Source organism: Eublepharis macularius, chromosome 14, assembly GCF_028583425.1.
Source record: "Eublepharis macularius isolate TG4126 chromosome 14, MPM_Emac_v1.0, whole genome shotgun sequence".
Taxonomy (NCBI): domain Eukaryota; kingdom Metazoa; phylum Chordata; class Lepidosauria; order Squamata; family Eublepharidae; genus Eublepharis; species Eublepharis macularius.
In genome coordinates, this window is record NC_072803.1 from 64,801,021 (window position 1) to 64,819,128 (window position 18,108).

An 18,108-nucleotide genomic window follows, 5' to 3' on the forward strand; every position below is an offset into this window, starting at 1 on the left:
CCATATCAGAAGCTCACTGCGTGACCTGGGGCTGGTCACACTCTCTCTGCCTAACTTACCTCACAGGATAAAATGGAGGAGAGGAGAATGATGTAAGTCATTTTAGGCAGGGCTTTTTTTCTGGGAAAAGAGGTGGTGGAACTCAGTGGGTTGCCCTTGGAGAAAATGGTCACATGGCTGGTGGCCCCGCCCCCTGATCTCCAGACAGAGGGGAGTTGAGATTGCCCTCTGCACCACTGAGCGGCGCGGAGGGCAATCTCAACTCCCCTCTGTCTGGAGATCAGGGGGCGGGGCCACCAGCCATGTGACCATTTCCAAGAGGTTCCGGAACTCCGTTCCCCCGCGTTCCTGCTGAAAAAAAGCCCTGATTTTAGGTCTCCACTGGGGAGAAAGGTGGGGTATGATGAAGTAAATTAATAAATACTATCCTGAGGGGTTGCCAGTTAATATTGGTCTTTAAAGCCCTGAATGGGTCAGGCCCAAAGATTGCCTTCTCCCACACAGATCTGTCTGTCCACTGAGGTAATTTCTGGGGGCCCTCCGCCAGGGCTCCACCCTGCCAGCAGTATGGTTGGTAGCCCACGAGACAGAGGGCCTCTTCACTATGTGCCCCACAGTTGTAGAACGCACATCCCTGGGATTCACCAGGCTGTTAAGTTTACTTTTTATCAGCTCTTGAAAACAGCAGCTCTTCTGAGGAGGGCCTTTGGAGTCTAGAGAGACAGGCTGGTTTCTCTGATTGGCGTATCCTGCTGTTTTCTGCCTTACGCCTCCTTTTTTTCAATTTACTATTTTATTTATTTTTTCCAGAAAAAAAGATTTTTTATATAATAGCAATCAAACAGACCAATCAACTTATTTTCTGTAACAACTGACAATTTCAACATTACCCTTCAAGTGATAAATAGCTATGCAGAATAGTCAAACATGGTAAACAGTTTAATAGAACCGGAGAGTGCTCAGAGTTGACAGCATTTGTTGAATAGTGACTTCAGAAAGATGTCAGTGCTTTAAAACAATCCATGTTTAAACTTGTTGGGTTTGTTGATTCATTGTCAGTGAGAAATTCAAGGACAGGTAGCCATTGACTGAAAAAGTTCTTATTATGTTTTGGCGTTTCAAGTTGTGTAATATGGTTTGCTAGCTTTTCCAAAATGAAATACTCCCATAATTGACTTTGCCACGTCGTAGTTGATGGTGGGTTGTTTGATCTCCAGTTAGAAGCTGTAACGGATTTGGCTATGGACAGTAGTATCATAAGATTTTTCCTGATTTTTGGAATGCCTTATACCTCTTTTGACATGTTCCAATGAAAGGTGTTACATGGATCTTGTTTTTGTAATTTTATTTTGCTAAGGACAAGATTAACGGGTGTGTGTGTGTGCTTTCTTCTCCTGTTGATTATTGCTGTGTTTTGCTGCTGCTGCTTTTAGTGTTTCTGTTTTGCCCCTTCCCGTGGTTTCAGTAGCTGTATTGTAAGCCCTAAGGATCCTACACTGGATCGAAGGGCAGGGTATAAATGTTTTAAGCAAAAAAAAAAAATGCTCTGCAGGCCCTGTACTTGCTGTTTCTTCCCCTCCAGATGGAAAGCATCTGAGCCAGGCAAGTGCTCTGCCATTTGCGGCTTAGGAATTGCCCTACGGACTTTGTCCTGCATCCAGGTTCTTGCTGGCCTGGAGATCGCAGTGGAGGATGTCCTGTGCCCAGTAGACAAGAAGCCCCTTGCCTTTGTTCCATGCATGGTGAACGTCTGCCCTCTGGGATGGAACAGAGTATGTACTGTGTGATCACCTTTTCCCTTGGCGAATTTCATGCCCACGGGGGCAACTGTACAGAGTGCGCTGGATACTCGTTCTCTCTCCTGTCCTCTGAAGGGAGGGATGTGGAGTGCACACGTGCTGTGAACGGGACATAGATGGGCAATAGCTTCTTCCCAGTTTCCGTCCCAAGCAACTGAGCACCAGACTTGGATGGCTGATTTCCAGTTTGCACCGATGCTGATTTAAGCGGAACTCTTGGGAGGCCTCTCCAGTGTCAGAAAGGCTGCTCCAAAACGGCCATTCCAGTTCCTCCCTGACAGCCCTTGTGCTTTGCCTGCAGCAGGTTCCAGGTTCAGCATCCTGGTCCAAGGATCTGCAGTAGCAGGGCTGGAAGAGGCTCCTGCTTGAAACCGTGAGGCTCAGCCCCTGGTGATGGGGCAGGCAGGCGAGGCTGGCTGGACCAGTGGGGTTCAGCAGAAGGCAATTCGTGGGCTGAGTTTAAGCCCGATGCTGGCAAGGGGACGCCTTCTGCTGGCCTACTACCTGTGCAAAGTGGCTGCGTGTGCTAGGAGTGCCATGTACCTGCTTTGGACAGGTAGTAGCTCCTTTCAGACAAGATGTTGTATGAGTGATTAGTCCCACAAGAAAGGGCTTTTGCCTGACACATTTAAATCAAGTCTTCTAGGCATGCCTTTTTTAAACCTCAGCTTTCAATTAAAAGGCCTTTTGCTCACATCCTTAGAAAAGAGCATGAAACACAGAGGTGGGATCTGTCCAAAATTCGGGGTCATGCACACATTGTACAAACTTGACCAATTGAGCTGTTCTCTCCCAGGAAACCTGGGAACTAGAGTTCTGTGAAGAGACTTCCAGAGTAATTTCAGCATCTTCACAAAAATACAGCTGCCAGAGTTGGAGGAAACGGGGGGTGGGGGGGAACTGTAACAGTTAATCCTAATTTCAAACTGGTTGATCTTGGTGTGCCTTCTCCCCTCACCCTCTTCCCCAAGAGTTCTTCAGTTATAATTTCCAGCCCCCTCCCGTCCCCCCCAGCAACTGTTCTCGCCACTGTTCCTTGGGCAGCTGCTGCTCCTGGATGGGGGGTGGGGGCGGGGGGGCACTCTCTTGCTCACTCCGCCCTCTTCCCCCCACCCCACAGGTATGGAGGGTGGACAGGAGACCCCCATCCCCTCCTTGGCTGCCTCCTCCTGGATGCTGCTACAGAAGGATTCAGAGCCCACAGCAGCAGGGGATGCTCGATGCTTTCAATCTGCCGCTCCTGTCATCAGCACCCTCCCTTGGCCGCAGGGGCTTCTGCCAGGTTCAGTCATCCAACAAAGAGGGAGAGTTGCAGCCAAAACACTCCAGTGGAAAAAAGAAAAACATCACCCATAACAATATAACTGCTTATACTCTTTACTCTCAGTTCAACTTTTTAAACAAACCAACAGAATATATAACCACTTGTCAATGCCTGTTCATATGCAAGTCAGATAACAACACTCTTCCAGATACATAGTTATAAGAGGATCACCTGTATTATAATCCTTAAGTACATATAATTCTACTGATCAGTCCAGTAATTTATTTTTTACAGGAGAAATTCATCATTCCAGACACTGGCCGTTTCCAGATGGCTTACCTGAAGCCGCTCCATGCCGCAATGTTGTGGATCGTGCCGGGGAAAACGCGAACTATCGCGTTTTCTTGCGCGAGTTTTGTGCAACGTCGTGCAAAACTCGCGCGAGAAAACACGATATTTCGTGTTTTCCCTGGCATGATCCACAACATTGCGGCATGGAGCAGCTTCAGGTAAGCCATCTGGAAACGGCCCCCGTCTGACGAGGGGCCTGGCTTGATGTTGCCTTGTTTCCCGCTGCTTTCCCAGGAATGTGTCTGCAACTCCTTTCATATGCTGTAAATATAACCACAAAGATTCCAACACCAACTTTCCAATAAATAAAACAATAAATATATCACTAACTATAATAAATACAATAAAATATTAAAACTTACGATGCAGGTGTCATGTCCCCTAGAAAGTTTCTCTCAAATGCATTTAATGATTGCATCCAGTAAGTGCTCCTATATGTAGTCAATCCCCAAGAGATTTAAAGTAACAGGCGGAAAATCAACAAATACAAAGTTTAACAAGAGGCTAGCTACTGCCTATAAATAGCTGGTAAAATCTGTATGTGCATTCAGTCCCGCAGGGTTGAGAGTATTTAAAAGAAATGTCCAGTATGCCTCTTTTTGAAGAAGTTCCTTTTGTTTATTATTAGAAGTTGCAACATATATTCTACTGGTTTGTTTAAAAAGTTGAACTGGGAGTAAAGAGCAGTTAGGTTGTTATGGAGGTGTTTTTCTTTTTTCCACTAGAGGTTCGATCATCCTGGCACGACTCAAACCCACCTTAATGAGATGTACTTTTGCTGCCCTTTCTGAAGCAGAAAGACGTGCCCCCCCCGGAGTCGTCTGTCCCCTTTTGGCCCCATCAGAATGGCAACCAGTCCGTGTACGTCTGGAGCCCTTTGGCTGGAGAATGCCCCGTCAGCTGTGGAGGAGGTGAGCTGCTTCCCTTCTGTTTCTTGTCAATGATGATTTCCATGAGAGGCTGGATGGAAGGTGTCAGACAGGCAAGCCAGCCTTCCTGCCATTCCTGTGAATGTATATCCACTACGGGGGATAGGTAGTAGTGTAGCTGCTTTCTTGCTTCACTGTGTCTTCTTTGCTACGCTTTGTTTCGGTTGAGCGGTGTTATCAGTACAGCTGAGACTGAGATTCTGGGAACTGACTGACCTCTAGAAACTTGGCTCTGCATCTTTTCCAGGACTTTCATGCTTTGCAGTTCCACGCCAACTTCAACTGACTGTTGTTTGAACTGGGGGGGGGGGGCGGGGGAGGGGACTGAGGGTATAACTTTTCTGGGAGGACTTTGCTTTGGCATTCCAGGCAATTACTATGTACAGTGTACTTCTAGGGAGCTAAAATAGAAAAGAGTCCAGTAGCACCCTTAAGACTAACCAACGTTACTGTAGCATAAGCTTTCAAGAACCACAGCTCTCTTTGTCAGATGCATGGAGGGTATGAAGAAACTGGTCAGATATATATAGGTGGGGAGGGGAGGGGGGAGTAGATGCAATCAGTAGCTTCTGATAATGGGATCTGTTGTGTACTGGGCTGAGCAAGGCCTCTAAAGTAGTTACTGTATTGATTGTAATGCACTATACTGTGTTGAGCTTGAGGTTCAGTCAAGGCTCCCAAAGCCTGCATTCTCATTGGTCCATAATCCCCGCAATATCACTGGTTACTTTCTCAAGACAGCAGCCAATCGGTACTCTATAATAAAGATCAATCAGTGGCCTGTCTACTTCAAACATTGTATATAGTTTATGCAAATGATGGTATCCTACAGTATGTATTCTCATTGGCTAGCAGTTATTCTGGGGGTGGAGCTGCTGTATATATATTGAGGGCTTCTGCTCAGTCTGTCAGTGTGTGTTGTGTTCCTGCTAAATAAAGAGCTGTTGAATTGCCTCGTGTCTGAACCCACTATTTAACGGGATCAGTAGGGAGCAAATCTCTGATAAAGACTTTTAACTCATTCAGCTGTGTCTGATGGAGTGGAAAGTCTGAGAGAATCCCCTATTCAGGCCTGACAGAAGGGCTTGGGTGAGCTTATCATTCCCACCAGTAAAGTGGTGCTTTTTATAACTGGAAGAAGTTCATAATGAAGGTGCAGAATTTCTGATAGGTTGGGATAAGGACTGAGGGGTCAGGCAGCAGGCTTTGGGCGTAACTACATGATACGCCTGGTGTGTGCCAGGTCATGGGTGTGCAACTGGACGTGCAGTCCTGCTTGTTCAGTGCTGTGAGAGGGGAGAAGGAGCTTCTGGTTTCCCTCTCTCCTAGTTTTTACCAGAAAAACAAGCTCCTTCTTCTCTTTTGAGGGACTCCCTCGCAGTGCTGAATGAATAAGTGCTTTCTAAGTGAGTTCCCTCAATGTATGGCTGACTGTAATCCTACCATGACCCAACACATACCAGACACATCATCTAGTGATGGCTTTTGAAGAAATGAGCATTGTGGATGAAGGATTTCAGGATTTCAAGAGGAATCACAAAGGGTTCTTCACCTGTGATGTGTTGCTCAGGTCTCCAAGTTGCATTACCAATGCATAGCCCAGCAAGAAGAATGCCAAATCAGTTATTAATCTTGACACTCCTTTTGCGCATCAGGGGGGTTGTCCTTTTAAAAACAATATTTAAATTGTAAACCAGCAGATGTGCTTATATACTTTCATCTAAACCCATTGCTACATCATTCTGGTGATTGAAGGGAAAGGGTTGGTAGCTATGTGGGCACTAGCCAATAGGTGCCTTCCACAGCTGCCCTTTTCCCCCTTTAAATTGTTTATATTGGAAATTTAATTGATTTATTTATATATTTACATTATTTACAGTCTGTCTTTCTTGCTGGAGCTCAAGGCAGATTACACAGAATATGAAAGTACAATCAACAGGATAGGATGTCCAATAGACAATGCAATAGGATTTGATTTGTAGGAATCTGCAATCAATCAAAAATTTGAGACAGGGAAGAAGCAAAGCATACGTTTTTAACATAATTCATTAAATGATGCAAAAATTACATAGTAGGAACCTACTTACAGCAATGTAGTACAGTGATAAAGTCTACAGTCCCTAACCCTTTACCCCAAGCTTCTTTCTAAATCATTTTGTTACAGTTTAGCCCTATTTTCTGTGCAAAAGTCCCCTTGAATAAATTTAGTTATGCATAGTCTACAGAAAGTTAAGAGAGTGGCACCACTGAAGGCCCTGCTCATTTTATTCTGTCTGACGCTATCAGTCAACATCACAAAACCTCCACAGAGCATGCGGAAGAGTCATGACCTTTGGACTTCATGCTATGGGGAGAGACTTCAGGAGATGCCAGGAGTCACTGCCACTTAGCAGCAGTAGCAATATCAGAGCAGAATGTTTCGACTGATCCATTTGCTCTGCTGGTTTTTTGTAATCGGGCTGTTCTTGAATAACCTCATCATTTTGTGCACTTCCACTTTACAAAGTCTGGCAAGTAGAAGCTGGGAAAAGGATCAGAGTCTCCCCCAATGATAATACTGGAAATCTTGTTGATGGCTGCTTGCTAGACAAGATATTGACCCCCATGATGTGTGTGAGCGAGAGATGGCAGCATTTCAATATAGCTAGCTCTGATGGGAGAAGGGGCTTGAACACGCTGAGTGCACCCTCTCAAACTGCCCCTTTGCTCAATAGTTAAGTTGGCTTTCACTTGGTGAGAAAGATTTTGAGAGGGAATTCCAGATGGGAGAAAATTCTTTATAACTAACAAAATGCATTCCAGTTGCTTCATCTTCCAGGCTTGATGCTGTTGCGCTATGTCTGTTTGGACTTCAGTACCAAAGAAGAAACCAAGGAGGAACTTTGTAACCAGGCACCAAAGCCGGGGAGTCAGCTGGAAGTCTGTAATCCTTTGCCATGTCCGCCAAGGTAAACCTGCCTAGTGTGGGCTCTGTATGTATGTAAAGACTGGAAATGTGACAAGAGATCGAGAGAAGTTTTTGTTTACTAGGCTACCTACCAAGAGCAGCCCAGTAGATTGTCCTGTCCCTGGGACTTTTTCCATCTGCAGCCCCAAGTGACTTGCCAGGGGGGCAGCTGGCACGGGTGCTCAGTTCCAGCACCCTGCCGGCTTCTGCCCTGCTCAAGTCCACTAGTGAATCCGAACGTCAAGGTCTGTTCAGGACTGTAAACGTCAGCTATTTTCAGGGAAAATGGGATATAAGTCTATAAAGTGTAGACCTTTTCAGATCTTTCTACACAGGATTTCCTCCCCCCCCCCCGCCCATGTGATGAGTGGGAAGCCCCTGCTATATTTGGGAGCGTCCACACGATGTCAGGCTCAAACTGGCACAACTTGTGGGCCTTCTGGGAAATGCCTCCTGGGTGAGCATGTGGGTGCTTTGCCTGCATCCAATAGGAGGGAAGAGCTGCGTTCCAGTTCAAAATGGTACAGCTAAGCTACACCCCCCCCCCACACACACCTCTAGCCTTTTAAATGCCTCCCCCCCCCCTTCCCAGCCGAGCTGCGGTTCAGCTTTACACTGTGGCTCTGCTGGGCCTGGAGTGGGGACACGGGGCAGGGGGGACACTTTTTTTTCACTCTCTGGTGGATCCAGACATGGACAATGTTTTAAACTGAGTTTTGCTTGGCTTTAAACTCACATTTAAACGATGATTTGAAAACATCCTATGGGGGTAGGGAGAAGCAGTTTGCACATTCTCAGAGGCAGTTGCTTCTTCTTCATTATTTGAGGACTGGGCCTTGGCCTTGAAAGGTTGTGGGGTTCAGCCTGCTAATGCAATGAGGAAGTAGCAGAGAGTGTTCCCCTGGCCACTTTCAGTATTTGGGCTCTGTTGTTCCTCAGGTGGTTTCGCAAAGAGGGCACGTGCAGTGCAAGCTGTGGTGGAGGCATGATGCGCCATGTCCTGTACTGTGCACGGCACATGGGAGAAGAGGAGGAGGAGGAGGAGGAAGAGATCCTGCTAGACTCGCACTGTGAGGGTTTGCCTCGCCCCAAGGAACAGGAAGCATGCAACCTGCAGCCGTGTCCCCCGAGGTCATTAGCTGGGCATTTGCTAGACTGGTGAACCTGGAGTTCCAGGATGGGGAAAAGTCATTCTCACTTGCCACCTCCCATGCAAGTAGGATGGGAATATGAGTTATCACAGGTTTCTCAGAAAGGGCACGGAAAAAACAGACAGAGGGCCTCGCTTCTCCAGCCTCTCTTGAGTCTGCTTGGCCATTGCTTGCCCCTGAAACAATAGCCCTCACCCTCTCACTTGATAGCTGCCACCACGTCACTCTGAGATCTGAGGTGGAGTCTGACAAGCCCATTTCTGCCTCTCTCTGTCACTCACACACATCCTTCATCCTGTGCATGAACAAGGAAGACGGGCAGCCCCCCACCTGGACAGCTCCCCCACCCCCCAGTTTGTTATGGTAAGGAGGTGGGAACCCCATCAGACCTTGCCCCTCAGTAGGAGAAAGGCAGGGCTTTGTATGTGCCCTCCTGCTGCTGTTTTGGCACATGAATGAAGATGTAGTTGACATGAACACAGCCTAAGTTATTTTGGGGTCTTATCTTCTTTAGTGCTTCCCTGACACCAAGCACACTTTTTCCATAATTAAAATTGGCTGTGTGCTTTTAGAATATAAAAGAGTTAAGAATGTTTCTTGATTAGAAAGAGCAATGGCATACAGAGGTATAATTGGCAGCCTCCTCTGAAGGCAGGTGATTCTGTGATATGTCTGTACTGGAAATACTTGGAGGATTCAGTCATGCCCACTGCAGAGAGATGGCGGAATTATCCCCCACCAGTGATTTAGGTGATTGGCAGAAGGCAAGACCAGATCTGAAAGGCAACATGCCGCCTCCTTTGAGGGCTCCGCATTTATAATAATGGAAAGTTTCAGACCTGGACAGTAAAGAGACATGGAAGAGTGACCCACTTCCTAGCAGAGGCTGACTACAAAGAGGAAAGGCCAGATCCATAAAACACGCAGGGATAGAATGGGCAACCTCCTCTGCAGTTCAGTACTCTGGGCTCATGGGAACCTCTGAAGCATGTAGAGTATTTTATTTCTTTAAAAACATTTTAATGCTTCTTTTCTACTCATTTTATGACACCCAAGGCAGCAAACAATCAAAAACATGAAGACCATCTTTGACAACCAGTATTTAAACCAGTTTTTAATATATTTACTGCAGCACACAGGTTTGGCACCCTGCTACCTTTGCAAACTGAAAGCTAGATAGAAACACTTGATTGCAATTTTTTGCCTACCTGGAAAGGTAGTTTTACTTTGATCTCTGAGAATGCATGGAGTACAAATGCAACAATGGCCTTGCAACTTTCTAAATTTTTACCCAGATATCTGGGGTGCAGTATTTCACTGCAGGTGGTACTTCTAGAAGAAGCTGATAAGGTGCAAATGCAGTGTGAGGCTTTGATTAATAGGGTTGCCAGCTGCAGGTTGGGAAATTCCTGGAGATTTTGGGAGTGGAGCCTAGGGAGGCCAGGGTTTGGAGAGTGGAGGGACCTCAGCCAAGAATAATGCCATAGAGTCTACCTTCCAAAGCAGCCATTTCCTCCAGGAAAACTGATCTCTGCGGCCAGGAGGTCAGTTGCAATCCTGGGAGATCTCCAGCCACCATCTGGAGGTTGGCAAGACTTTGAAGAGGGGTGGTGTGGCAAGCAGCTGTGCATGTCTCTTCCTCTGTCTCACTGATTCGTTTTCTTTTCTCGTTCTGAAAAGGTGGAAAGTGGCAGGTCTCAGCCCATGTTCCTCCTCCTGTGGCCTTGGGGTGGCCATACAGAAAGTCATTTGCGCACAGTTTTCTGGAGGCCGGGAGACTGAAGTGGCGAACACCTCCTGCCTGGAAGCGGAAAAGCCCCTTTCCCGCATCCCCTGTGTCACCAGGATGTGTTCTTATGAGTGGGGATTTACCAAATGGACAGAGGTACCTAGCAGAGCGAACACAGAATGTGGAAGGGTTTTAGAACCTGGCAGAATTCCAGGAACCGGATCTTGAATCCAGATCTTGGCCTCAAACTGTTTGGTGGCCTCCTCTGGCAGCTGAAGGTCAAAGATTCTGGAGCTGGGGCAGGGGGAAAGTACTTAGTGGCAAGAGTGTGTCTTGTTCCTTATGATGAGCCCCCTTCCACTCTGGGCAAGGCATGGATTGAGTGCCTGGCTTGTGGGCATTTAAAAACAGGGATTTTCTCTCTCCAGTGCTCTCTGACTTGTGGAAATGGCATCCAGACACGGCAGGATTTCTGCGTCAGTCCCCAAACTGGCGCACGAGTGAGCCCTGTCCTGTGCATGCCTTCCCCCAAGCCTGTGATGGTGAGAAGTTGCTCCCTTGGCCCCTGCCTTGAACAAACTACGGCAGATGGGCTCCTTAGCGGGGAGACCAGGACTCCGATGCCAGGTGCTGACCGGATGAGTACTGGAGCCACTGTCAGCCCCAACGGACCAGGAGAAGGAGCCCTGCACATCCAATGGCCTGGCAAACTGGCTCCTCCTGGGACGCAATTGCAAGAGACACCTGGGGAAGATGATGCTGGTGGGTACTTATTTTTGTGGGGATCCCGTTGGATGCAGGATTTGGGATGGGGCAAAGAGGTCAATAGCTCAGCCTTCTTATCCTCTACCACAAATGTTGTCTTACAGGTGCTACTGGACTCTTGCTCTTTTCTACTGCTAGACAGACTAGCATGGCTACCCATCTTGATCTTTCTTTAAAGTTAAGGCTGGACTGAGCCAAAGTTAAACTCATTGCAGTCCTATGGAGTCCCCTGGAGAGATTTGAACAAGTATCTCTCCCATTGGAACGAAGGGGGCTTATTGCTTAAATGTGGCTGGATTGTGCCCTGACATTTGTGCCCCTCGTGGCTGCACAGCCAGGCTTCAATGAACATGGACAGTGTTTGGGAAATCCCCTGGGGGGGGGGGGGCTGAGTCCAGAAGAATCCCAGGAGGGGTCGCCAAGGCCTGCAGGGCTCCGTGCCCCCCCTCCACGGCTCCTTGGGCCTGTCCGCTCTCCCTTCCGCCCACCTCCTTGCAGTTTCTCCTGCCTTTTCCCATTTCCCATCATTCTGGAACTCCCCTAAGAAAAACTCGAGTGTCCCACTTAATTTGAAACTGCAAGTTCTGCTTTTGGAGAATTGCAGAATAATTCCTTTCATCTGTTTTCCCAAATGTTTTGCAAGCTTTTAACTGGGTGTTCCTTTTCTGGATTTACAGTGAAATCCTAAGCAGTTACTTCAGTCTAAGCCCACTGAAATTTCACTGTCATTATCAGACAAGCAGGGGACTTGCAGGGGCTTGCAAGAGGTGCCTCTTCCCCCCCTGTATCCTCCTCCCCACAAAATTTCTTCTTTCCCTCTTCCTGGCAACCCCCACCTTTCATGCTTCCTTCTCTCCTTCCCACCCACCAATCAATCTACCTTTTGTCTGCCCCTTGCTGTCTTTGCTATATTTATTACTTATTTACTTCACTTATACCCCACCATTCTCTGCAGTGGGGACCCAAACCAGCTTACATCATTCTCTTCCCTTCCATTTTATTTTCACAACATACTTGTGAGGCAGCTTAGGCTGAGAGTGTGTGTCTGGTCCAAGGTCACCCAGCAAGCTTCACTGGCAGAGTGAGGATTCAAACCAAGATTTCTGAGATCCTAATATGAACTCTAACCAATATATATCAGGCTGGCTTTCACGGGGTGGCTGCTGTTGAGCAAATAGCCAGTCCTGGGTGAGTCATGCAAATCACATGGTATCAAGGTGTTGGTGGTTGCTGCCAGTCCTGACCCCAATAAGTCCTCTCTCAAAGATCAAAACAGCCCTGAAAAGGGCCATGCCTCTCCCCCAACCAAGGCTTGAAGACTAGTAGTACTGTAGTGGTTGCCTAGCAACCTCCACAATGGCCCTTGCCGATGGCATTTGTTTCTTAAGGCCGCACTTCAGCATATTTGTGCTATGCACAGCTACCAGTGCTGTTCATGTACATTGTAACTCTGGTTCTTTTGTACTTGTATTCAAAATGAAACATGTGGAAGCTCCCTTAGAGAGGTGCAATGTGGTTCAACCTATTTCTAAAGCATAGCCAATGAGGTTTCATGTATTCACTGATGTGCATGCTTTTGATTTTTCTGCAATGTACCAAAGGCCTCAGACCAGAGAGGCTGGCCCAGCTGCTCACCTCCTCCTGCCTGTGCCTTTGTGGCATGCATCAGACCTGGGCAACTGAGGTGGTGGTGGTGGTGGTGGTGGTGAGCAGCTTGTTTCCTGCATTGCCTCAGCATGCACCACTCATCTGCCGGCTTCCTTGTTTTCATGCAGGTGTCTGTGGGAGGCTGTTCCTCAGTTCCACCGGGTTGATCAACATGACTGGCTTGCAAGCCAGAGACTGTACTGTTGCCATCGGCCGCCCCTTAGGAGAGGTGGTAACAGTCCAGGTGCTGGAGAACTCCCTGAACTGCAGTGCAGGTGGGTGTCAGGCTCTGACCCTAGTTCAGTGGCTGTTTCAGCCAGAAACTCCCTCTGTGGCCCTTAAGGAGGCCACTGTTCGTTCAGCCCCACTCCCACCCAGAGTCTGCCACTGAATGTGCTTTGATGCTCGGTCTCTGTAAAGGAAAGTGCGCCCCTGCGCCTCTGCATCGGAGACGGAAAGGCACCCACAGGGACCGGTTCCTCAGGAGCGCCGGGGGGAGGGATTGAACCTGCTGCCTGAGCATATCCTCCCCCGCCCCTTTCCTGGGCCACACTGTGTGTTCAGTGGGTAGCCCAAACTCTGAGGAGTAGGTAGCTTTTGCCAAGTAAGTGAGGCAGGAACACACTGGGAACTGTAGTTGGTGGTGGTGGGTGGAGGACCACAGTGTTTTTCTTCCTATTTCTAAAACAGCAAGTTCTCCAAGGAGTCTTGGAGCTTTCCAAAGTTGATGATTATAGGCAACTGTATGAGTCCATAGAAAAATTCCAGAAACAACAATTGTGCAATACTTGTTATTATGACCAACCAGGGCTTTTTTTCAGCAGTAACGCGGTGGAACGGAGTTCCGGAACCTCTTGAAAATCTCCAGACAGAGGGGAGTTGAGATGCTGCTGGAGCGGCACGGAGGGCAATCGAAACTCCCCTCTGCCTGGAGATCAGGGGGCGGGGCCACCGGCCATGTGACCATTTTCTCCCAGGGCAACCCACTGAGTTCCACCACCTCTTTTCCCAGAAAAAAAGCCCTGTGACCAACTGAACTATCACAATATAGCAATGTTTTGAGTGCCCTTGATACTTCACCTGGAAAGATGTCCAGAGAATACCACCCTATCACCCACACAAAAAGTTTGTGAAGGGGAGAGAGTTCTCACCAGTCCTTGAAACATCACACACACACACAGAGACCCCAATTTTTTTACTACGGTGAAGAGTCCTGGAGCGATCTAGCAAGCAGGTCTGAGTCAGCTATTTCTTCTGAAGAAGCTGTGCCGCCCAACCTCATTCAGGGTGCTGGCAGTGATGTGCTCCGAGATGCTTGAGGGGAAATGGCTGACCTGTGCCCCTGTGATGTCTTTGGCTCCAGGGGAGGTGGTGGTGTTTCTGGGCCGGATGATGTGGCGGACGGGTTGCAAGAGGTTGACGCTCTCTGTCATAAATGCCCGGAGCAACACTCTGATGGTGAGACAGCGCCTCCTGTTGCCTGGGAATGGAGTTGTCCTTCAGTACATCAGCGAAACGGCCAGGAAGAAATACCACCAAGGTATGCTGCCGCAAAACTGCTTTTTTAGTTAGAGTGACACTTTGGGATTGGATGTGAAGGTTACTAGTTTGGGAGGTGGTGGCAGGTTTTGTAGGATCTGCCTTTTTGTAGGATCTGCCTTTCTATCTGTCACGCCTGGCTAGGGGACTCACTCAGACTCTCCACTTCATCAGACGCAGCTGTATGAGTTAAAGGCCTTTATTATATCCCCTAGAAGAACACTGTACAGAGTAGTTGCCTAGAGTGCTAAAGTGAAACTTTTCCAGAAGAGTTATACACCCCCCTCCGCCAAGTCAGTTGAAGTCGGCACATAGTTGCTAAGAGGCACAGAGCTGGGCTCCCGCGGTCTGCCGGTTCCCAGAGGCTCAGCTGCAGCAGTAGAAACCCAGCGAAGCAGCCGGTCTGCTTCCCATCCCCCATGCATGGCAGGCAGGCTGGCTGGCTTGCTAGCCTGTCTGACACTATCTAAGGTGTTGACTCCTCCTCCGTGCACCAGGAATGGCACACTAGGAATCTGTTACTTGATCGCGAGAAGCCATGTGGGGCACGGACAGACATGACAGAGAACACAGACCTTCCTCCATCTGCAAAAGGCTGACTGTGCCGGCACTCATCCTTAATTTGGATTGGGCCACCTGGGAAGGGCAGGGGGGATTTAATTCTTCTGCTCCTGTTTTGTTTCGCTCATTGGTCTGTATTTCCCACACTGTTGTTATGGCTTTAGGAAATCTGTCCTATAAGAAAACCTGCATTTTCCCCTTTCAAGGACTAATAATGGTGCAGGGGCCCTGGTTTCACAAAACTGATTAGAGTTGGAAAAGTTAAATCTCCCCTTTCCCCTCCCTAGGTGGCAGGTGCTGTTTGCCTTTTACTGACATATGGACAGCCACAGTCTTCCTTATGTCTTTTTCAGTCCTGTGCGCAGCTACTTAGACCCTAATTGTCCCACATGGCCCACAAACAAGTCGAACCATTGTCCCCCCCACACAACAGTGCTCCAGCTAAGGCGGCCACCGTGCCTGCTGGGCCCCGTTCCTCTCCCTGCAGCGCAGAAAGGCAGCCAGGGTAGCTTTCCTCACCCCTGTGGGGTATCTGCCCCATGTAATGCCTGAAAAGAGCTGGCTGCCCGGCTTCTGCAGGCCTCACCAAGGGCTCTGGGGCTGCCTCCACTTACCTGTGCCAGTGCCCAGCAGCTGCCTCGCCACGCCCTTGGAGGGCAAAGCCATGCTTACCTCGTTAGCAGCCGTTTGCAGCTGAGGCGGCTTGGTGCAGGCCAGACTCCACCTTGTGAACCCCTCCTTCTCTTTTTGCCTCCCCAGAGTGTGACAGGCAGCTCTTCGGCCCACGAGGAGAAATAGCAAACCCTGCAGGGGCAACAGACATGGACCAGCCAGCAGCATGCAGGACCTTCATTGATGTGGCTCCAAGGCACCGCGTAGCCATCCACGCCGTCCATGTAGATCTGAGAGCCCAGGCCAACCAAATGCACTCCAATTACATCTTGGTGAGAGCACTGTGCGCGTTCTGGCCCCATGACAGTCATGAGCATTTACCTGGGCCAATTCATAGGTTCAGAAGTGATTATTCCCATACATTAGCATAGTGCTCTTTTCAGCCACCTTGTAAGGTAGGCCACTGTTATCCCCGTCAGCTGTCCACAAATCCACTTGCAAAGGGCAAGAATTCTGGGCTACCCTGTAGGGCCTAGAACCACACATCCCCCTCCTCCCTGCTAGATGGAGACAATAAAAAGGTAAGTGTGCCGTGGACTAGGATCTGAGAGATCTGGGTTCAAAATCCCTTCTCAGATCAAAATGTCACATTGTTACCCGCCCTTCCTGCCTAGGAGCTCACGGCGGCACGTGTGGCTCTCCCTTCCTCTGTTTTATTCTCAAAACAACCCTGTGAGGTAGGTGAGGATAAGAGAGACACTGACTGGTCCACAGTTGCCCAGGAGGAGACAATGCGACAGACAGACAGACAGACAGACAGACAGACAGACAGATGCCACAGGCATCTCTGGTCCACGTGCAAGGAACCCCTGGCTCTCTGCAAGGCTCTGCTTCTGACAAGGTTTGAAAGAGGTGGGGGGGGGGGTCTCCTCTTACTTGCCCTGATGTTTGGAGGAGGCCAGAAAGGCCGAAAGGCGTCTAGGGAAGCAGCTATTCTCCATTCCTCAGGGAGGACGTTCCAAAGTCGGGGGGGGGGGCAAAAGTTGAAGCAGCTCTACCTGCCCCCCCCTCTACTAAGTCTCTTCCTGGAGGAAGTCTCCGGTGGGCTGTGCCAGTGAGGAGAGAGGGTGGAGGGGAGGTGTCAGGCCTGGCTCTGCTGCACCGCAGGCTGGGGGGATGGGGGGGGGCAAGTGGGCGTGGCCTTCTTGGGAAGAGGGAGCAGCTGCCTTCTGGCTTCAGCGCTGCCTGCTTTGGAAAGTGCCAGTTCCTCTCCACAGACAGCTCTTGAGCATGCCTACTTGGAAGCAAGTCCTAAGTTCAAGTGGGCTTCCTCCCTCTCAGTGTATGCTGGACTTGAGCTTTGTAGGTATATCTGCACTACCGGCTTATATTTCTCTTATACCAATGTAACAGTTTCTGCTTCCTCCAAAGGATTGTGGGAATCTAAAGGGCTTGCATCATTCTCCTCTCCATTTTATCCTCACAACTACCCTGTGAGGTAGGTTAGGCTGAGAGTATGCGCCTGGCCTAAGGTCACCCAGCAAGCTTGTGTGGTAGAGGGGGATTAAAACCAGGGTCTCCCAGCTCCTAGCCCAACACTAACCACTACATCACTCTCTCACATGGTGGATATTAAAACCACCCTGAAGGAAGCTGAACCAAGTGGGTCCTGGAATGCTGCTAATGATGCTCACATCAGTCCTGGGCCATGGTGGTGATGGCAACAGGTGTAGGCTCACCTGTATGAGCATCCGCTGTGCACGACCAGCAACTCAGGAGCCACCTGGCTTTGCTTGCTGCTAGCCAGCAGTAGCCCTTCAGCCGGGCCGCAGCCCACCAGGAAGGGTTCTGGTAAGCTGAAGGAATGGTCTACCCTGCTTAACCCCTCCACCTTACATAAATATGATTCTCAGCTCAAAGTTAATGCCTTGCAGAGCACAGAATGTTTGCCATGCATGGCCATCCAGTGATTCAGAAACCTGATGCATTCAGATTTGCATTTAGATTTCAGCTGCAAAGCAGCTGAAAAAATGCTTGAAGGGTCCTTTTGTGAATCTGGCCTCAGAGTTCAGGAATGACTGCTAAACCAGTTTCAGTCAGTGTGTAGAAAGGCATTGCCCACAAACTGATGGAAAGAGGCAGTCTGGGAAAGGTGCGACTGGCTGACCAGCCACTTCCTTCCTTCAGATTCGAGACGTGAACACCATGAAAACCTCCGTCTTCTGTGGAAACCAGCTCTTTTACTGGCAGTCAACCGGGAACCGGGTGGAGATTGAATTTAACAAAGACTTTACCAATATCCGTTTCCGAGCAGAGTACTGGATCCTCCAACCCAAATAAAGCCCATCCTATCATTTCATTATTGCTGAGGGAATGATCCCCTTGAGGGATCTGTAGCTGGAGACATGTTGACAGGTGTGGCTTCTCTTGTAGTTCTGAGTTCCAAAGAGTTTATTGTCTATAGCCATAGGACGTCACAATTCACCAAACATCGACTAATAAACAATTAAATCCATTATCACAGTTTGTATAGGTTACTTAAAATTAATTAAGTATAGTGTGCCAAACTATCCCAGGAATCATGAAACAGCCTCATTCAGTACCACCTTAGATCTTATCTTTTTGGCTGCGAGTGCAAACTGAGAGACTCTATAGGACACATGATTATCAGTGTCAGATAAAAACACAATCTTCTCGATTTCAGAATATGTGTTTGTCACTGATAGGATTCTGGCCAGAAATTTAGCTCTGGGTACACTATATAATGGACAATAAAGTAGGTAGTGGGAAAGGTTCTCCACCGTAGGTAATCCA

General features: G+C 48.6%; 1 protein-coding gene across 6 annotated transcripts in view; it reads left to right on the forward strand.

Moving 5' to 3' along the window:
- The window catches only part of ADAMTS13 (ADAM metallopeptidase with thrombospondin type 1 motif 13), a 51,528-nt gene extending 33,716 nt beyond the window's left edge, over nucleotides 1–17,812 (forward strand). For 5 of the 6 annotated variants that reach the window (XM_054997604.1, XM_054997606.1, XM_054997607.1 and 2 more), the window contains 10 exons: nucleotides 1,583–1,772; nucleotides 4,208–4,325; nucleotides 7,162–7,291; nucleotides 8,230–8,421; nucleotides 10,122–10,326; nucleotides 10,599–10,932; nucleotides 12,711–12,857; nucleotides 13,946–14,122; nucleotides 15,442–15,626; nucleotides 17,482–17,812. In XM_054997604.1, the coding sequence (XP_054853579.1) occupies nucleotides 1,583–1,772; nucleotides 4,208–4,325; nucleotides 7,162–7,291; nucleotides 8,230–8,421; nucleotides 10,122–10,326; nucleotides 10,599–10,932; nucleotides 12,711–12,857; nucleotides 13,946–14,122; nucleotides 15,442–15,626; nucleotides 17,482–17,634 (1,831 nt within the window). In that variant the 3' untranslated portion in view covers nucleotides 17,635–17,812. The remainder of the gene's footprint in view (nucleotides 1–1,582; nucleotides 1,773–4,207; nucleotides 4,326–7,161; nucleotides 7,292–8,229; nucleotides 8,422–10,121; nucleotides 10,327–10,598; nucleotides 10,933–12,710; nucleotides 12,858–13,945; nucleotides 14,123–15,441; nucleotides 15,627–17,481) is intronic. The other variant, XM_054997605.1, reaches the window with a different exon arrangement.
- The last annotated feature ends 296 nt before the right edge of the window (nucleotides 17,813–18,108 follow it).